The 21,893-nt window shown below is 41.2% G+C and overlaps 1 protein-coding gene across 1 annotated transcript; it reads left to right on the top strand.

Annotated features, from left to right (window-relative positions):
• Positions 1-1,069: 1,069 nt before the first annotated feature.
• sf3b2 (splicing factor 3b, subunit 2) lies at positions 1,070-21,628 on the top strand. The gene is made up of 22 exons (XM_084043810.1): positions 1,070-1,246; positions 1,995-2,041; positions 2,235-2,285; positions 3,781-4,014; positions 5,088-5,150; positions 6,041-6,176; positions 6,734-6,843; positions 7,053-7,161; positions 7,430-7,536; positions 8,467-8,709; positions 8,838-8,960; positions 9,583-9,666; positions 9,796-10,023; positions 10,355-10,504; positions 10,613-10,702; positions 12,976-13,083; positions 13,407-13,514; positions 13,898-14,040; positions 15,890-15,991; positions 16,651-16,750; positions 19,066-19,257; positions 21,222-21,628. Exons 1-22 carry the CDS (start codon positions 1,117-1,119, stop codon positions 21,291-21,293), a joined length of 2,730 nt encoding a protein of 909 aa, XP_083899936.1. The 5' UTR covers positions 1,070-1,116; the 3' UTR covers positions 21,294-21,628.
• The last annotated feature ends 265 nt before the right edge of the window (positions 21,629-21,893 follow it).

A 21,893-nucleotide genomic window follows, 5' to 3' on the forward strand; every position in this document is an offset into this window, starting at 1 on the left:
TTGGCTCGTACATCTACTTAAACGTTCAAATTTCAAATATAAAATTCTTACCTCATGGCCACGGATGTTAGAATTATGTACGGTTAATCAGAAGTACCCGTTTATTCCGTATTGTTCAATGAAAAGCATTTTAATCCAATTGGTGGCTGTTTTCTTCGTATTTTCTCCATATGTTTCAACTACGTGGCCTTATCGGTTTGGAGGTGTATTGCACTCTGATACAGTATAACTCTATGAGAAAATGGCCACCAATCGGATTAAATTATTTTTATTGAACAATACAAAAAATAAGGGTGCTTTTGAGGACCCGTACAGTATTTTAACATCCGTGACCATAAGTTAAGCACTTTATATTTGAAATGTGAACGTTTATGTAGATGAACGGGCTAAAAAGGGAAAAAGTACAAACACCAGTTTGAAGTTCATCCATGACGGTCGTGACAGACGTCCATGGCTAGTTCCCAACCCAACATGACTCTAGTCTAGTGAAAAGGAAATCCAGTACTTTCTGTGCTATTTTGTGTACTATTATTAATACTTTTTACACAATGAAGGTTAGCTGTCTTTATCCATAATAGTATGTTATTGTTATTGGTGTAATATCTCTGATTGAAACTGCTGGATAGTTTTTTGGGGGGGGAGGCCAAACGGGCATAATTATCGAGCAATGTTTCAGTAAACACTGACACCTCGTGGCTAAATGTAGGACTGCTTTTTAACGTTTGACTGAAATCAAATTAACTTTTTGCGTCTAGAAAACGAGCTATAACCATAGAGTTAAAAAAAAATAAGACTATAACAAACAGAAAATCCTCATAAAGAACATGTCAATGTATTTCATACGTAAGCCTAGTATTTTGGCTTGATGTGAGTTTACTGTAAAAAAAAGTTTACAAATGCGGAAAACTGCAATGCCATATTTGGCCACCAGGCTTCCTCTGGGAAGGCTTGACTCATAGCTTGACTACATGTCCCAGTTGTCCTTGCGGTGTCCCATCGTGCTTTGCGAGCGTCCTGTGTTCTCGTCGGGTCGCAGTAATCTCACGTCGCTCCGCGCGTGTCTCTAACGTAGTGTTTCTTGGTTTCTTGTTCATTGAAACATATAACCTCAACAACATGGCGACAGACGGACCGCCGGGGACCGACTCTCTCCCGTCCGACCTAGGGGCAGCTATCGCCGGGTTGAACACATGGAGCCACCCGGAGCTGCAGGGCAAACTGGCCGAGCTGGGAGCTCCCAACATGGGTAAGCTATTCAGCCTTCTGAGGGGAGGAATGATAGAGTGTGGATGTGGTTAGCATTGTAGCTAAATGCTAGTTAACACTTCCGTGGGTTAGAGGGGTTTGGGCCTTGCTCTGTTGACATTAAAGTTGTGCGTGTATCAGTGAGGGAAGATCATGATTTACTGAGGTAAAAGTATCAATACTGCAATGTAGATGCACTCAGTTACAAGAAGAAGTCCCGTATTCTAAATGTGCTTGAGTAAAAGTGCAAAAGTATTGGCATCAAAATATGCTTAAAGTAAAAGTACTCATTGTGCAGACTGTCCCTTTCCACAAGTTCAAAATGTAATAAAAAATCAGTGCTTCGCGAAATATATGTAGGTCTGAAGTGGTTAATGTGTGTCTTGTAATACTAATATAATCCTACACAGTAACTAGTATCTCAAGTTTTCATATAATTGTAGTGGAGTAAAAGTACAATATTTTCCTCTGAGATGTAGTGGGGTAGAAGTAAAAGTACTGAAAATATTTAAGTAAAAACAAAGTAAAGTAAAAAGTACCTGAACATTGTATTTAAGTGCAGCAAGTAAAACCTCTGTCTCCACTGGGTATCTTAGCCTACTACTTAGTTATAAGTCTGCTTACTGAAATGTCCTGTTGCAGCCTTGAAGGAATTTAAGGATGCATGCTACAAAGGCTTTCTATATAATAAGGTCCCTTTGTGTTCTTATCTATTCTTAAGTGATGATTTATTCTTTTTTCCCCCCCAGGCCCCAGAGAGGAGCTCATTGACAGACTGAAGGGATATATGATCCAGGTAAATATTCTCAACTTTTAATGTTATAAAAGGACTTGGCAGTTGCTTGACAAAATGGTTAATGCTACAACCTTTAATTAAATCAAACTTGATGTAAACAAACGTAACGCTGTTCCCACAAAGCAGTTATTCTCAGCGTGATGTCAAAATCTTCATGTGTGATCATGTTTGATCTGTATGTTGCCCCCTGCAGACTGGGAACCTCCTCAGCAAACCCAGAGATGACAAACCCATGGGCCCTCAGGTAAAACGCAACACAACAAATATCATCTGTGATTCCACAGTATTGTATAACTTCAGAAACATGGTACCGAAACAGCTCAGAGTTTCCCTCAGACCAATTCCATGTCTGCGTACCACCGATGCTGAATTGGTCAGCGGAGTTAGTCAGTGCTGAGACTAAACATCGCAAAATGACTTTGTTTTCCATTGACACCACATGACACCAACCAGTCACATGCCCTATATACCTTCACAGGAGAGTTTTTGCACTAGGGCTGAACGATCATTATCTTATCGTTATGTAGATATGAACATGCAAAATGTATTAACATTGCAAAAAGGAACTACTTTATATGGATGGTCCCCTGCATGTACAGCTAAAGCCAGCCAATCACAAACAGTCCTCCACTCCCAGAGTTAAATAGCTAGTTTCAAGTTCAGCTCATTCAGCCCCTCTTGAACTGCGTCATGGAGAAAAAAGTTTGACTATTCAACTCTGGCACAGCCGTGACCTGCAAGCTCGCCTCATTGAAAATATTTTACTAGATGACATTTAAAAAGACTTCAGTGCAGCAAGCCGCTTACTAAAGCGACCTGTATGATAATACAGCATATACTAAATAAATACTTGTATCTTTCATTAAGATCAGTGTGATGGGAAAGACCCTCATACTCATGCATGATGTAACATGAATCATGGGGCTGAATAAAGAAGGCGCTGGAGCTCTGATGATTGGAGCCTTGTACTTTAATATAGAACAGGGTGACCTGACGAAGATGTAATCTGACATCGAAACGTTGTCGTTCTATATTAAAGTAAAATAATCCAATCATCCGATTTGCTCCAGCGCCTTCTTTATTCAGCTACATGTGTCCGCTCCAGAGACGCTCCGAATCAGCCTGATTTCGGCTTGAGCCGCGGTGGAACCTCCCTTTAATCATGAATCATGTGGCCTTTTAAGCAGGTCTAGGTGCTTGGGTGGCACAGGGGTAACGTTTCTGCCCACCACTATGGAGAGACTAGGAGGTTGAATCCTCCACGGTTTCTTCAGCTTCAGTGGGGAGCTGAAGTGGGAAGGATTGCATGTTCCTCCACTTGTTACGTCTCACTGTCAGCAGCGACAAGGGTACAGAACAAGAGGAAGTGGGAATTGACAGAATGACTTCTGAATTCACTTTTCATTGATACCTGGAACGCATCTGTGTCACTTTAGATTTATTTGGCTATTCCAAAATAGCAGATATACAAGCTCATACAGCGGCACCGAGTGCCGCGCTACGAGCTTGTAGATCTGCTATTTTTGAAAAATCGTGAAAATTATTTTTTTTATATTTTTTTCCGAAAAATTGTTAGGATTTAGATTTTTTTTAGACGCGGCCTCAGGTCTTAATGGGTTAACCAAATGGAGCAGTGTAGTTGATATGCAAGATGATATGAGATGATGATAGTGCTCCATGCCATGTGCGTGCACCTGTAGACATGTCCATCTTCCACTTTTCCTTCTCTCCTACACCAGATGGCAGGCATGCCCCCCATGCCTCCGATGCCAATGCCACCCATGCCCCCTGGTATGGGCATGCTCCAGGCCATGAGCATGATGTCCGGAGCGCCCCCTCCTCCGCCGGGCATGCACATGGGCATGGACGGCCCTCCGGGCATGCCCCCTGGCATGTCGCAGGACGACCAGCTGAAGATGGCTCAGCAGAGAGCGGCCATGATGCTGCAGCAAGAAGAGCGAGCCAAGCAGCAGGTGACCAACAGACCTTTTCATCGTTAGATTTGAATTGTTGTTGTTAGGCAAAAGACATTGAGCTGAAACGAATGCTTAATTTATACATCGTCATACGGTGCGACACATTGTGGGTCTGTAGGTACTAGGTAGGCTATTTTCGGCACATTACACCATTGTACGTACGATGAAGTAGGAATCAGGCTTACAGAATCTATACCGCTGCGCTGGTCTGGGATGTTTATTCCATTGACTGGGACTCGCGTGCAAAGCACTGAAGTTTTTCATTTCTATTGATTCCATTCATTTAGTATAGTTTGATAAATCAATAGGCAGACTATACTTGAAACCTGCTTGTGATATGTAATCCTACACAGTGATCTTTATTGTGCCTTTAAAGTTAATGTTATTAGTTGTATTGTAAAGCCTAGATTGATTTGACAATAGTCCCTGGAGAAACTTAAAAATACATCCAATGTCAGTCACCAGAACCAAGGACGAGTGTTTAAAATGAATATAAAATATCTACATACTAAATCAAGCAACTTTCTGGGGTGCTCGCAAAAGCCTGAGTAGACGTTAAAATAACCCCAAACATGTTGGAAAGTGAAATATCCCTTTAAAATCACGAACGTTGACTCGGGTCATTCCGGTAAATTCAGTAAACTTTCTGATGACTATGGAGAAAGTTAAACATACTGTATATCCCTTAAGCAGTTGGATGGTGCTGTCATTGTAAGTGACTTGTCCTGGGGGCAGCATTAAAAACATGTTGGGGCTCACTGTGTGCTCGAAACGTCGCTCACTCAGGTGGTGCCAAAATAAAGTCCTTGAAGGGAGCAACGGAGTGCAAACGTTTTTTTTCTTTGCTCACTGGTAGCTGACCATATACTTAGTGTGCTTTGATTCTGTCCGGAGACTTGTGTTCTTGTATTTCCTGCACCCTCTGTGCCCTCAGTTTCTTGTATTTCTACCATCCTATCCAAATAATAATTTAAAAAAGTCTACTACCCAGGTAGTAGATTTGTAACATTGTTCTGTTTATGGCAACTTCAATTAGTATTAATGTGTGTGTGTGGTTGTACATGTTACAGGGAGATTCCCGGGTCATTGACGAACACAGGAAAGAACAGGAGCTTCTGGAGCAACAGAAAAGGGTGTGAACAAGATAATTTCTTTAAAGGGTCTACACCATGAATTTTAACTTTTTCTTCATTTTTGTGTGTTTTTGGTCTCCCCCACCTCTCTTCTGTTCCAACAAATACCCGACTTCGAGCATGCAGGCTTTCATAGGCTATCTGTGTTTTTTATGTAAATTGGTCTGAAAACAGTCCGTCAGATTTGTTCCCCCACCCTACGTCACGTCTGGGAACAATTCCTCCCGTTTTTCAGTTCTGACCAAAAAAAGAAAATCCAAAAAAAAAAAAAAAATGTTTTTCATTTTTATTTTTTTTTAACATTTTTTCTTATTTTTTTTTTTACTTTTTCCACACAGAACCAGGACATAACATGCATACAAACTGGCTCAATAGCGCCCCGTGCCAAACAGGACAATGTGGTATTGCAGGTGAAAGTGCTTTATAAGCCAGAGAGAAGTTAGTTGGAATGAGTATATCTGAGGCTTGATTTAGGCTCAAACCTTTTGAAAAACGTTTGATGGACATAAACAATATGATATCAAATATTATTATTATTTTTTAAATTCATGGTGTAGCTCCTTTAAGATAATAAAATTGACAGGTGGCAGATTATGGACATTAATTTCCAATAAATATTCCTGATGTATAGCAGATGTACAAGCTCGCAGTGCAGCACCTTGTGCATCTGCTATTTTTGAATAGCCAACACTAAAATGTAAAATGACAGATGCTTTTCCGGTTTTAACTTTAACTTTTTTTTCTTTCTAAAATGGATATAGCATCTAAGTGCAACACAGCATAAACGCTGCATACACCATTCTTCAGCTGTCTGTATCGCCAATCAGGGAGACAATTCCTATTTGCCATCCTCTTTTCTTCATGTCTGTATTTCTCTCTCACGCCATCAGGCGGCGGTGCTGCTGGAACACGAGAGGCAGCAGGAGATGGCCAAGATGCAGGGCCCAGGGCCTGGCCCACGGTCTGGCCCCGACCCGGGCTCCAGACCCCCCATGATGCCTAACATGCCTCCAGGCGCCATGAGAGGTATACTATGTTGTTTGTAGTGCTGCAGTTGTATTCAGTTTCCGCATTTCCTTTGTCGAATTCTACCAACTTATTACTAGAGGCTGTGATGGAATCAGTTCTTCATTTATTTAACCAGAGTAAAACCGCATATAGATTTTCTTCCCTTTCAAGTGGGCCCTGGCCAAGAAGGCAGCATATATGGTTTCACATACAAAAAATAAATAAACACAAATGGATCAATATCATCATCATGTATTTGAAATGATAGTGGGGTTGTGGTGGACCCTTCGTCGATTATCCATAAGAAATCATCGGCAAAATCATCTATCTCGCTCATATCTTGTTAAATAGCTCTATATTCTAATCGTAATCATTGCTATAGCACAGGCTAAACAAGTGAAACGGGAAGTGATGAAACAATGTTGAATTGAAGCTGAAAAATGTGTTCTCTCATATTTCCAATGAGGTGAAGGCCAGCTCTATCATAATCTCCTTTTGTAGATCAAAATGTTAAGTGTGTTGTGGTGCAGAATGTACCAACCTACATATAATATGTATGAACCGTCTGTGTGCAGGGATGGATCCGCGGGGGATGGATCCACGGGGTCCCTTGCCCCCCGGTGTGTCTATAATGCCTAATCAGAGACCACGGGTGCCCCCACCTCCAGGAGAGGATGGCAGAGAGGTATGCTTTGTCAGTCCACACTTGTTTTTCCTTTGCGTGTGTGTGTATGTTAGTGTCTCTTTTCCTGATGTTCAAATACCATGAATTCTCGTCACACTGCATTTGTCTTGTATTGAGTTCAAGCTGAAGTTATTTCATTTTATGTTTTACTGTTATGTATCATTTTGTATTTTGTTGTCTTTTCCTGTGCTTGACTCATTTGGTGCCAGACATGGCAGGGAGAGGAGGCGAGTGTCTCCGGGCCGAAGATCCCTCAGGCTCTGGAGAAGATTCTGCAGCTGAAAGAGATCCGACAGGAACAGCTGACCGACCCTGCAGGTGATCACCGTCAGCCATTCTCCTTTTAAACATTGTCTCGATAGAACTGCAACTGACCACTCTTCCTTGCTCTGGTAATGCGTGGCCTGTTTTGGCCATAGCACATGATTTAAAGCCAGAAAGGCAAACAGAAATGTCATTTTGATTTATATGTTCTAATGTCCATCACAGTTATTTTTATGAAAATGAATACTCAACTAAAATGTCACAATGACAGCCCTAGCTGCATATAAACTCAGTCATGTTGCTTGCTGTGCTTTCCCATCAGAAGAGGACGGGGAGGACGGTGAGATGGCAGTGGAGACGGGCGGCGCCTCGGCTCTCGGCGTCACATCTGACAATGAAGATGACGATGGACAGATGTCCAAAAAAGATGTAGGTTTTAAAAACAAAACAAAAAAACAATCCTTTACACTTGATGTGTCCTTGTAAGACTAGGAAAATGTTTCAGTGCTCAGGCTTAGTGCTAGGTTTTATTTATGCTGACCTTACACCAAACGTAATTTCTTTTTGCGATTTCACAATGGCAGACAACATTTCCAATGTTGGGATAACATCATGGGAGTTGTAATAATAATACATTTTATTCATATTGCACTTTACAATTGAAACAAATCTCAAAGTGCTACAGTACAGAATAAAAACATTTGCATAAAAGCAACATAATTATAAAAAAAAAACATGGTTTGCAAAAAAGCCTAGGGTGTGAAACCCGAATAGCTAACCGAAAGCTTTATTAAAAAGTCTTTAGTGCTCTCTTGTTTTGTTGTCTTGATTGTTTGGTGATGGTCATAAAACTTGATTTCATCGTCTGGGTGCTTCTGATAAAATCAAACACATTTAATATTATCTCAAGTCTTGGCATATGGTCATGTGAAGTTCAAATGACAGGTGCTTATTGATGGCCCACGTCTGTCTAGGTGAGATACGCACATTTGTTTTTGTGTTTACCTCCGTGTAGCTTATTTGGTGAATATCCATTTAGCTTCTGAGCTGTGCTTTACGCTGAGAAATGCTTCTTTTAAGACCAGTGGCGGATGTAACTGCATTTTTTATTTCCTCCCAAGAAAAACTTTACATTATCTGCTCTATACACAATCTCATAGTCTGTGATCAAACTGTGACTTTGTTTTTAGATATGAGCGGGTGTCTGTTTAAAAGTCCTCTAGTGTATTGTATGGCATTTAACAAACAATTATATTTTGGAGTCAGACAACCTTTTTCAGTTTCTTTCGGTTTTTTTTGACACCGACAAATTATTCACAATCCTCATAGTGGTGTTTTATCGTGTCCTCACTTTTGTAGAAAAACCGCAAGCGTAGGAACCGAAAGAAAAAGAACAAAAAGCAGCGCGCCCAGGAGAAGAGGGAGCAGGCGGAGCAGAAGGAGAGCGAAAAGGAGAAGGACAAGGACAAGGATAAGGATAAGGATGCGGAGCCAGAGAAGGACAAGGATAAGGAGGAGGTGGAGATCGAGTATGTGACGGAGGAGCCCGAGATCTACGACCCCAACTTCATCTTCTTCAAGAGGATCTTCGAGGCATTCAAGGTGAGACCCTGTTGGAGGTCCTGCAGAGTTCTTCTCTGCACGGCCCTGGCCTGGAGTGAACGTTCCTTATTAATCTCTCCTGTGGCCTCTTCATCATCATTTCTGATCTTTCTCTTAACTCTCCCTAGCTGACTGACGATGTGAAGAAGGAGAAAGAGAAGGAACCAGAGCCCAAGCCGGAAGCAGTCGTCATGAAGAAGAAAGGCTTCATGGAAGAGAAGAAGGACAGTGACGACGACGACAGCGATGACGTATGTTGGAGAGAGCAGGGCGCTGTGTGTGTGTGTGTGTGTGTGTGTGTGTGTGTGTGTGTGTGTGTGTGTAATGGCAGCAGGCGGCTGGAAAGACGAGTAAAACATTTTGAAACGGCATGATCCATGTGCGTATTGATTAGGGTTAGGATCTGGAACCGGAGGAACCGGATCCAACAATGAGGAACCGGAATCGGTTCCATCACATTTGGAACCGTTTCCAGAACCGGTTTATCACACTGTCAGAGCTGGTATGTGGACTTAACGTCTGCTATACAATTACAATACCGGTGGTTCTCAAACTTTAATTTCAAGGACAGACCTGTAACTGTTCATTTGGAACCCCCTAGGAATCGTTAGCCGTTATGGGATCGGACCGCTAAGAGGGAATCGTTAAGGAATTGTTAAAATCCTAAAGGATCCCAACCCTAGTATTGATGCATTTGTTACTGTTGTATGTAGAAATAGTAGATCACATTTCAGGACTGTATACGTGAACATAAACATAAAGTAAGAGTACAATGTGGCATCAGCCACACTTTGCAGAGTCAAACAATAAATAAATGTTTAGACTCAATTGTTCTGCTCAAGTAACACTGTTGTGCTTGTGGCGTGTGAGCAGGATAACATCAGACCAGAGGGGCCCAAAATGTCCAAGAAGAAACTCAGGCGGATGAACAGACTGACTGTGGCTGAGCTCAAACAGGTACACGGCTACACAATACACTGAACTTTTTATTTGATTTGGACCTGCCCCTCCTCACCACTTTAAGGCTGTTGTAGGAAGCAGTTGTTTTGTTTTTTTACCACTTTTCTAATCTATTCCATCTTCCAGTTGGTGGCTCGCCCGGACGTGGTGGAGATGCACGACGTTACAGCCCAGGAGCCAAAGCTCCTGGTCCATCTGAAGGCCACCAGGAACACGGTGCCCGTGCCCCGCCACTGGTGCTTCAAGAGGAAGTACCTGCAGGGCAAGAGGGGCATAGAGAAGCCGCCCTTCGAGCTGCCCGAGTTCATCAAGAGAACCGGCATCCAGGAGATGAGGGAAGCCTTGCAGGAGAAGGTGGGTTGCAGGGACCAGGGTGGATGAATGGGGAGAGTGGAGCTGGCAGTGCAACGTTGGGGGGGCTTGAATCCCATTGAAGTTATTAACTTAGGTCAGGGGTCTTCAAGAGATGAAGCACGGACCTTCACTACATATTGTATACAATTTTGTTGCAGATTCAACTTTTTCATAGATTTAATAGATCGCTTCATAGACATGTTTGACAGCACTATCATTGTGTTGTGTTGTATTCATGTCAATGTGTATTTTCAGACAGTTAGTGTTTATTCAATAAAGCCAACGTCTGTTTATGGACTTCTACACAACATCTTCATTACCCCTTCCACAGGAGGACGCCAAGACCATGAAGACGAAAATGAGGGAGAAGGTGCGTCCGAAGATGGGGAAGATCGACATAGACTATCAGAAACTCCACGATGCCTTCTTCAAATGGCAAATGAAACCCAAACTCTCCATCCATGGAGATCTGTATTACGAGGTACAGTACATTATTTGTCTTTTGTTTTTCGGTGTCTGGGACTGGCATTGGTTTTATGTTGCAGTATATACACATGCTGAAGAAAATCCTCTCTCTCTCTGTTCGTAGGGTAAAGAGTTTGAGACCCGTCTGAAAGAAAAGAAGCCAGGCGATCTGTCTGACGAGCTGCGTATCGCTCTGGGTATGCCTGTTGGACCTGTAAGTACCCCCCCTACTCACACACACACACACACACACACTGAAAACCTTCTTATGAAAACCCCTTTGTTGATATATAAGTGGTTATCAAACTTTTTCACGTCAAGGACCCCAAAATTATATGTATTTGGCCGCCGACCCCATCTGAAAATATTTTGTTCCAGGGACCCCCAGAAGCAAAGATTTGAGTTAAAGATGTTCGATTTAAAATATATATATATTCAAAGATTAGCAAAAATGTAAAAAAAAAGCAGATCTACAAGCTTGCGGCACGAAGTGAAAAACTAGGAAAGCTGATTCTTTCCTGGTTTTAATGGGTTAAGTAACAACCACTGGCCCAGGAACATTACTTCTGATTCAGCAAATGACAGTCGAAAAATCCAGAAATGTCTGGAAGCCTGCTATGAATGTCATTTTTTAATAATGCAATTTATGCTTGCCTGTCATTGTCAGCAGGTTGAATTGTGTTTGTTATTATAGCTATCATACACAGCATGGACGGTCATGCTGCAGTGCTTTAGCAGAACGAATTGTTTATTTGCACATAAAGAGATTAACAAATCATTACCCTACACCAGTGGTTCCCAAACCTTTTTAGCTCAACACCCAAAAGAGAAATTTGATGTCTCCCCAGGACCCAAGCTAGTGAAAAATAGCAGATCTACAAGCTCACAGCACATTGAGATGCGTTGCGTTGTGAGCTTGTAGATCGGCTATTTTCACTACTTCTTAAACATTTGTTTTCTAATTTATGAAATGTCTTAAATAAATCGTATTTTTTTTTTTCATTCATGGAATTCTTTAGAAAAATCATTGAATTCGTTTTTAATTCATGATTTTTTAAATTTAATTTTTATGTTTTGAAATGACAATTAAAAACGGTGTGACGGGATATTTACTTGTGACCCATAAAAATATGTCCGCGACCCACAAGTGGGTCCCGAGTCTCCCGACCCACTGTTGGGGAAACGGTACCCTCCCTACTCTGTGTGCACAGTCCTGCTGTGAGTGGGAGGAGGCAAGGCTGTTGGGGGGCCAGTGGTGTGTATTTCTGTGTAGCACCTAGCATATGTACACATTGTCACGGTAGGCCTTTATATAAAACAATTATGTTGGACTGCACTCGTGCACACCCTAGTTGTTGAGCATATTGCATATACATTACCTGCTCCAGTGAAGCTGATCCGTGGCCATGTGGTTCTACCCTAACGCAGTGGTTCTCAAACCTTTTCATGTCAAGGACCCCCAAAATGATACGTATTTGGCTGCGGACTCCCCATTTAAAAAATATTTGGTGCCAGGGATTTTTGAAGTTTTGTAGTCTTAAGTATAAAATATGGTTAAAGTGGTTAAAGTGATTTTGACGCTATATTAACAAATTTTGCTTTGGACCCCCTGGTACCCCCCAAGGACCCCTAGCGAGACAACTATAATATGGGATTATCGGCTCTATACTGTACTTCACTTACGCCCGCATGTGTCGGCTATGATCTGCAGATCTGGCAAAAGTCTAAAATATTAGCTGCATTATATTAACCCATTAAGGCCTGAGGCCGATTCTACAAATGCCCTCTAAATCAGTAGTTCTCACACTTTCAAGATCTTTAAAAAATAGTAGATGTACAAGCTCGCTGGTATATGAGCTTGTATATCTGCTATTTCTGAATTACTGGTTTTAATAGGTTTATGGCAATTTTGGTGATTACGCAGTATGGCTGGAATTTTCTCTTTGTCTCTTGCACTCCCTGTCGCTCTCCTTCAATACTTCCGGTGACTTTCATTTCTTCAGAGCTTGAATTCTTATTCAGAACTGGTGGTAGTAAACAGTTTACTAAGGCTACGAGAAAGAAGCGTTCTGTCTACATTTGACGCCGCAGCAGAAGACAGTTTTGAATGTGCTGCTTGGTGAACTGCAGGCTGCGTCTGCTACAGCTGCCTTTCAACTATTACATTTCAGTAGACTTGTACCGCTCCCATTCCCTTTCAGCTTAGTGGAATTTACAACAAGTAGAATAAAAATGCAGTAATCCTACCACATCCTCGCAGATGTGGCATAAGGACGGCAGACTCTCACTCTGTAGAAACCTTGCAATAAAGCACTGTGTGCGTTAAACTTGATCATAATGTAGAGACGCTACTTGTGGACGCAGTTGCGCGTGCGACAGTTGCATCTGTGAGAGGAAAACAATCGACCCAGCATCGTGCATCGTTGAATCCAGCATAGCACGGGCAAGTGTTGCTTAATAAATTATTTTCGTTTTGTTTCCTTGCAGAACTCCCACAAGGTGCCCCCTCCCTGGCTCATCGCCATGCAGAGATATGGCCCCCCTCCCTCCTACCCTAACCTCAAGATCCCTGGACTCAACTCCCCCATCCCAGAGGTAAGACACACAACGTCTATTACTGCTATTACACATTTACATTGTTTTCACCATTAAACATTGCTGTAAAAATCTACCCTGTATGAATGAAGGTTGAATAAAAAAAATCTGTTTGAGAAAAAAGTAATTTTTGCCGACCTGAAAAGAAGTAAGGTCTCTAAGTTGACTCGGGCCCTAGTTGAATAGCACAGGGGATAAGTGACATTTAGTGATCCTGCGTTTTGGGAAATGCTCAGTATTTGTATCTGTGATGACAATGTTCCCATCTTTTCTCTCCCCTCCCTCTTGTGCCTCTCTGTCCTCCATCCTCTTCCTTCGTTCAGAGCTGTACATTTGGCTACCATGCTGGAGGCTGGGGGAAGCCACCTGTAGACGAGATGGGCAAGCCTCTGTACGGCGACGTGTTCGGCACCAACGCTGGAGACTTCCAGGTAACCACTTTAACGATTCAAGCATTTAGTGGTTCTCAAATTCTTTCACGTCAAGTACCCCCAAATGAATGTTTTTGGCCGCGGACCCCCATTTGAAAATATATTTCGTGCCAAGGACCCCAGAAGAGAAGATTTGTGTCAAAAGTATTCAATATTTTCCAATACTTTTTTTTCCCCTCAAAATAGCATCTGCTATAGCCCACGTATAAAATATGAATTAAGTGGTTAAAATGATTGTGATGCTGTAGTAACAAATTTTGCTGGGGAACCATCCAGAGTGACAAAGTGTCATGAACCGTTAGTAGTAGTAAATGCATCAAAATGGTTTTGGAGGAATCCTTAATTTTTCAAGTGTGATTTATGTGATACGTCCTCTTGTCCAGGCCAAAGCAGAGGAGGAGGAGGTGGACCACACGCCCTGGGGAGAACTGGAGCCTTCGGACGAGGAGTCGTCGGAGGAAGAGGAGGACGAGGAGAGCGACGAGGAGAAGCCAGACGAAACAGGTTTCTTCACGCCGGCGGACAGGTACTTGGACGTGGAAACAGAAATGCATTAATTATGTTGTTGTAGTGGTATAGAAGGTAGATTGGTGTCGGGGAAAGTGAATGAGAAATACGAGGTGGGATTGAGAAAGCTACTTGATGCCCAGTTGAGATGCTGGGTGGCCGACAGCAGAAGGCTGTGGTTGTACTCTGCAGCTTTCTGATGTGCTCCAGAGTCGGTGCCTGTCCACCTTTGATGATTAAAAAACATCAATAAATGTTCAATATATACTTGGATATTGAATAGCAAAAATGTTATCAAATGGTGACGATATGCAATTTCTTTATATGAGATTAAATAATGTGACCGACGTCACTTTCATGAGGTATGAAATATTGAGTAAAACTCAACGTTATTGAAATTCAAATAACCATTATAGCATTTAATACTTTGTTGTTGTATTTTTGATAAACAAGCTGTGAACACCAGTTTCAGCTAGTTTTTATTTATTTATGTTTATGGTTACCACCGTACAATTTGGAAACCTTAAATTTCGATAGAAATAGCTTCAGGGGAAATTCATTCTTCCACCAAACATCTCAAGCTCATTACCACCATGTGAACACTGGAAAGTGTCACATGCCTGTTCAATGAGCTGCGGGGATAAATATTCAGCATTCATTTTGTCAATATTTAAATATGGACAAATATTTAACGAGCTAAAAAGGCAAATTAGCGCTCAGTGAAATCACGAGTTCAGAGGCACACACTGTACCGTGGCCAGGCATTAACATAACTTACCATGTAATTGGGGTTCAAACACTTGAGATTGGTGCACATTTATTCACATTAGCATTTAGACTGGAAAAGGTGGTTCTGCCTTTGATGGGTTGTGTAACTTGCGTTTCTATGTGCGTTTCTGGGTGCGTCTTATTTGGTCTCTCTGTGTCTGTGTGTTTGTCTGTGCATACATAATGTTTTTCCCCACGTGTATCTATCTATTGTACATGTTTGTGTAGAAGGTTCTCTCGCCATGCAACCATAAGACTTTCCCTTATTGTTCACGCAAGACCATTGAGTGTGTAATTTTCCTTACTTTCTTAACAGATGTGCCTGCACATAAAGCAAGGACAAACTGCTTTTGTTTTGGTAGTTAAGAGATTAACCATTTTCAACATGGCGTCCCTATTTTTGGCATGTCATTATAGGCTAACATTTTCTAAAATAAAGTAGCAGCTCTTACAATGCGCTGCAAAGCGACACTTTGTGAGCTTGTTGACTGGCAAATTTAGCTATTTTTTTAACAGTGGTAAGTGGTTAAAGGAGACACACCATGAATTTAAAAAAAATATTTGATATTTAATATCATATGGTGTATGTCCCTCAAACCATTTTCAAAAGGTTTGAGCCTAAATCAACACTCAGATATACTCATCCCAAGTCAATTCTCTCAGGCTTATAAAGCACTTTCAGCTGCAATACCAAAACGTCCAGTTGGCTAGGGGGGTGCTGTACTGCGGTACTGAGCAATTCTGTCTGTCAAAATACATGGGCAGAAAGTTTGGTGAGGTAAGCAAACTTGCCATTCTGAGATGGCCTGTTCAGACACGCCCATTCTGAAAATCTCTGAAATGAGAATGAATGACTGAATGTTAAAAGAAAATATTTTTTGGGGTACAAGAGACACTGGGGAGCCAAAAAAATACAAAAAAAATAAAAAAAAGTGAAATTCATGGTGTGTCTCCTTTAAGCGATCATTGGTGTTCTCTTTATTTGGATGTGTGCTTGCGTCCACCTGTCTTACTTCATGGCATCTTATGACTAATATGTACGTGTGTGTGTGTGTGTGTGTGTGTGTGTGTGTGTGTGTGTGTGTGTGTGTTCATTCCAGTGGTCTGATCACCCCAGGGGGCTTCTCGTCTGTTCCTGCCGGCATGGAGACCCCAGAGCTGATTGAGCTGAGGAAAAAGAAGATTGAGGAAGCCATGGATGGGTGAGTGGTCTGTTCATAATGACACATGGCACAAAACGGTATCATCTTCATAATTCATACAAAAATGTTATCTAACAGTTTGAAGTGTATAGGGTTTGCCAATATTCCCACATAATGATAATATCTGACATTACTAAAAGTTCTAATATTATTTAAACGATATTCTTGTATACATTAGTGATACATTCTCAAGACAGACGGAGTAGCAAAGGGCAGACAGTCAAAGACATGTAAATAACGCTAAAGATTGCAGAAGTCATTGATTGATGAGATGATATTCATTCATAATGTAATGTTTGACATTTCTTAAATTTGATGGCTGTAGGGGAACGGATGTCAGAAGCACAGAACTTCAAATCATGGTTGCATAGCGGCTTAAAACACTTGTAGAGTACATGCCAAGATTTGATTAGAAACTTAACCCACCACAGCCAACATTAACGGGACTTAGCATTTTGTGCAAAAAGTTGGCTGCTCACCAAATGTGTCTTATAAGCATACATAAACAATAAACAAAGAAGACATTAGGACAAGTATGCTTATGGATGTAATTCAAGTTGATATGAAAACTAACTCCCAGTGGTTACATTTGACCTTTTTAAAATATGCAGGAAGTAGCGGTTTATATGTTATTTGACAGTTGTGTTCGTGTTGTGCAGGAATGAAACGCCCCAGCTGTTCACGGTTCTCCCAGAGAGAAGAACTGGCAACGTTGGATCGGCCATGATGGCCTCCACACACATCTACGAGATGTCAGGGGTAAGGGAGACTGTGTGTGTGTGTGTGTGTGTGAGAGAATATGTATACATGGATTAAAGTTGCGCTTTGAAAATAGCCGATCTACAAGCTCTCAATGCAACGCATTGAGAGCTTGTAGATATGAGAGCTTGTAGATAGGCTATTTTCTGTAATTGTTTAAAAAAACATTAGAGCATTTGAAGTGGTCAAACTAGCAATATGTGCTGTGTTCAGAAGCATCTTCCATAAAACCCTAATAGTCTCAGATATTTCATAAACACTAAAGCCTCAATCTGTGATTTCTCCACCTGGTTGGCAGTATGTAGAACAGCAGGAACAATATTACTAAAACATCATAATTGATTGAAACGGTGCTAGTGTGGGGGGCTCTCTTCACACTAGGACTCAGTCGTGAGATTTTATTTTTCTTTTATCCATGGGTATAGATGTGTAGAGAAAACAGGAAAGGAGCGCATCTTTTTGACAAATAGTAAAAATCCCAAAACAAGGTGTTCTTCGGTAGAAGGGTGACAAAGTTAAATGGCAAAAAAGGGGAAAAACCAAGGCACTCTTGTGACAAATTCTAAAAGTTTTTATTGAATTGTCTACTGCATGGAAAGAATAAAAAAGAATGCACCTACGCATCACGGAACACAGCCTTCATCAGGGTCACTGACCAATTCAATAAAGGCTTTAAAATCTTTTCCACAAGTGGCCTTTCCCCTCCCCCCTTTTTACCTTTTATGTATAGGTGTGTGTCAGGAAGTGAGTGTGATCAGATCACATATTTATAATAAGTTGCACACTTACCAAGAATAGCAGATCTACAAGCTCAGAAGACGTCACATCGCGAGCTTGTAGATCTGCTGCTTTCAGCACGCAACACTGGCAATTAGCTAAGTATATAAATCAAGTTATCGAGCTGCATGAGCGTTTCCTGAGCAGTCCCGTGTTTGTGTGCGTGCTCATGCAACACGTGTCATCAAATGCTTAATTTTTGCGCATTCTACACATACCAGGGCTAATGTGAGCACGGTTCAAATGCAATTCTACACACCTACACAGACATATAGTTTATCAGCACAACCCCCATCCCCTCAAGCACAGTTATGTAATGGCTGACATTCTGACATGTGAACGCTCAAACATGCATGCATATTCAATACATGAGTCAGTTGGGCGTAAAATTCGACTTTCAATTCATTGAATACAGTATTAGTTGACAAATAATTGACGTATTTTATCACGTAAAATACGTCTATTTACAGCTTGGAAATGTTGAACCAAACTGAATGCTCATCTTTGTTGTATATCATGAAATGTTATGTTTTTAGCAGCTGTGTAAATATATTTTAATGTGTTTTAATAGGTCTGTTTGAGTTAAGATAACTTTTATAATTTTTTTGTACTTTATTACCTTATTCCATTGTAATTTTTTTGTCAGAAATGCTAACATTATAAAGATAATAGTTGTAGTTTTAGTAATACTAAATGCTACGTCAAATTACACCGTATCATGGAGATTTCTTGTGTGTTCTATTAGCTGGTTGTTGCTACAGCAGTAGGTATACATACTGTCGTACATTCAGTCTAGTGTCTTCTCTTTTAATTTAAAGCACCAGCAGTGCTTGTGTTGGGTGTATTTTTAGACATGGTTCCATTCCCATTATGGCTGTAGTGCAGAGGCTGCGGTGCTGAAAAGGACTTTTGGCTGTGGATACTTGAGCATCATAAAAAATTGTGTATTTGGTTCATAAGGTTGTTTGTCTCTGGGGCAACATGACGAGTAGGACTAAACAGCCTAAACATTTTGTAGGTCATTACACTTCACATCTTGAAAGTAAATTGAACTAGTTTTGAGTCAAAGGAACCATCAAGTATTTTAGTAGCTTTTTTCCTCATTGAATCTTCATCTTGCCACTTCTGCAAGTGAAAGCAGTAGCAGTAGCAGCTGCTTTCACTTAATTTTATTGGTAACAGTCTTTTCAACTCTTATCTTCTAAACCATCCAAAACATAAGACTGCAACAAATTATACCAAACTCATTATTTTCCGAATCAATTAAACTGTCAAGATGTGTTTTGACTATTCAATTAATCTATACGATTGATTTGGACAAATGATGTCAACAACAACCCACAAAGACATCTTGAACTTGAATATGATTACCCAAAAAAGAGTGGGAACTCTGTTTTGTGGAATTGTTAATGATTCAACAACATTTCAGCGTGTATTCGTTATGATGTTTTTTGTTTATTTAAATTCCATAACGGGTGGTTCTCACTGTCTCTGTATCTAAACCTTGTTCCTTTGTTATTTCCCCCTCGTCCGTCCAGGCCATGGCTGGTCGCAAGGCGGCAGGAGGTCAGGAGTCCCAGGGGGTGGAGGTGGCCCTGGCCCCTGAGGAGCTGGAGCTGGACCCCATGGCCATGACGCAGAAGTACGAGGAGCACGTACGAGAACAGCAGGCCCAGGTGGAGAAGGAGGACTTCAGTGACATGGTGGCCGAGCACGCCGCCAAGCAGAAGGTATGGAAAACCGAGAGAGCATGGTTATGGATGGAAGAGAGCGAGAGAGCATGGTTATAGATGGAAGAGAGAGAGCATGGTTATAGATGCAAGGGATCGAAGAGAGAGAGACAGCATGGTTATATATGCAAGCGATGGAAAGGAGAGAGTGTTTATAGATGGGAATCAAAGCAACACCTTTGAATTATTTTAAAAGCTAAATCAATAAAAATGAAACTTAACTATGGGTGTAGAATATAAAGCCGCATTGTGTTTTGATGCTGATATTTTAGATTTTGTGGTGGCCAGCAACATTGGATATTTTAGCCATATGTTGGATAAATTGAACAGGATAAAGTTGACGTTCAAATTAAGTCATTATTACTGTGGTGCATGTGCTGTGGTTGAAAAAAGCAGCATGTGTCCCATGTTAGCACCAAGCACTTCTAGAACTGAAAATATGTTCAGTCCAGTCTGAGAACTGCTGAAAGTCCCTTTGAAACACAGAACGACAGTGTAATGCTGCTAGAGCAGCACAGTACAAACAAGTGTATTTATGATTTTCTTTCCAGTTTATCAGTCCTAAACAGATTATTCATTTTCGTGAACACTGTTAACCCAGTGTGTACCCATCCCACCCCTAATGGACAACTATAGCAAAACATTTTTTTAAAGCGGAATTAATATCCTGATTTCTTTATTTTAAAGAAGAAAATCACAACAAATACATTCTACCAAAGTGTTGTGTGGTTTTCAGGCAGTAGTAGAACACTGGTTGCTATGTGATCATTCATAATTGTGTTATTCTTCTCCTACTCTACGACTTTAAGACTGTAAAATATGGTCCTTCTACTGCAATAACAATAACAGCATTTGAGCCGGAAGGTCAGACAGGGTGCAGTGTAGCCTCTTATCAGTCCGACAGGGAGATAAGCCCTCTGACTGCCCGTTTAAACCCAATAACAGGAGCTGACCTGCTGTGGTCATTGGCACAGAGAAGTGGGTCATGTTTGGGACCCACCCAAATGCAGCAGCTACCTGGTCAGCCAGAGGTCACACGACGTGCAGGATATGGGGTGAAGGGTCACAGTGTAGCGCTGTACAGTACTACAGTTGATTTTTTTTTACTTTGGGGGGGTCAGTATTGTCAATATCGTTCCTCTCTAAAGGCCAGACCGCATCATTGCAACTAGCCGCAACTCCTGGCAACAAAACCGTTTTGCAAGTATTTGCATGTTGCAAGGAGTTGCATTGGTGTGGACTGGCCTTAACCCATTCAATCCGGGAACGCATCTTTGTCATTTTTAGATGTCTTTGGCTATTCAAAAATCTTAAATGCTTTGAATATATATTTTTAAAGCGAACATTTGTAAAATATGTTGTTCCAGGGACCCCCCAGAAGCAAAGATTTGAGTTACAAGTGTTGTTTAAAAAAGTGTGCAAAGATTTGCACAAATATTAAAGATATTTCAAAAACAGCAGATCTACAACGAGTGACACGCTACAACCTTGTATATCTACTATTTTTGAATAGCCAGCCAAGTATAAAATAATGGTTTTAGCTAGTTCCCGGTCTTAATGGATTAATGGGACGTAAAGGTTACGCTTACTTTCCTATGTGATTGAACAACTTGTTTTTAACAACTTACTTACTTACCCTACTTACTCAGTTGACCAGAGTCCCCCAGTGCTCCATAATAGGCCCCCTCCTTTTTCGCCCTCTACACCAATTCTCTTTGTCACAAATAGCCGATCAACAAGCTCACAACATTTCGCGAGCTTAGATTGGCTGTTTTTGCCAACTTTTAGCCCCAGAATAGGTATGCTAAGTGGTTAAATAAATGTGCTCTATAAATGAAGTGGGACTCGATTGTAATGGTGTCATTTGCTCACTCGCTATCTCTCATCCTTGTCTCCCCGTCTCGCTTTTCTTCTTCTACTCCTCATCTTCCTCTACTCCTCCCTCCTCCTCTCTCCACACACAGCAAAAGAAGAGGAAGGCCCAGCCTCAGGACACAAGAGGAGGTGCCAAGAAATACAAGGAGTTCAAGTTCTAGATCCAGCACCCAGAGACACACACAAGAGGAAGTGTTGCAAAGAGGAAGTTACACAAAAGAAAAACTGGTGGACGGTATCCACATTTTAACACAGAACACAGCAGAATGTGACACCAGCCATCTGTTTAGACAACAAATCTCTGTCCTGTCATTTTAAACGCTAAAAATATGCTTAATACAATAACGTAAACCCTGTCATGTGGAATCTGTGACATCTACGGTATTTCCTCCATTTGTTTTGTCGTTTTTTTTACATCTAAAATATTTGTTTATCCACGTTGTAGCTGTGCTTTTCTGATTATTTTTTTTGTTTGTAAATAAATGATGTGACATCAGTTAAGCATTGTTCTCTTCCCTGTCGTGCAACTCAAATTGTGATGACCATAAACGCACCATTTGCTAATTTTGCAGATTGCTACTCACCCGGAGAAACTGGTATATCGTTGCTGTCGGGCAGAAACCTCCCATCTCCATATTTTTTTTTTGGGGGGGTAAATTAACGCCCTACTTGATCACACACAAGTGTCAAAAGTAGCAGATCTGCAAGCTCGAAGCACGTTTCGACCTTGCAGATCTGCTACTTTTGAATTTGAATCATGA

Source organism: Gymnoscopelus microlampas (genome assembly GCF_963454915.1).
Source record: "Gymnoscopelus microlampas genome assembly, chromosome: 19".
NCBI classification, from domain to species: domain Eukaryota; kingdom Metazoa; phylum Chordata; class Actinopteri; order Myctophiformes; family Myctophidae; genus Gymnoscopelus; species Gymnoscopelus microlampas.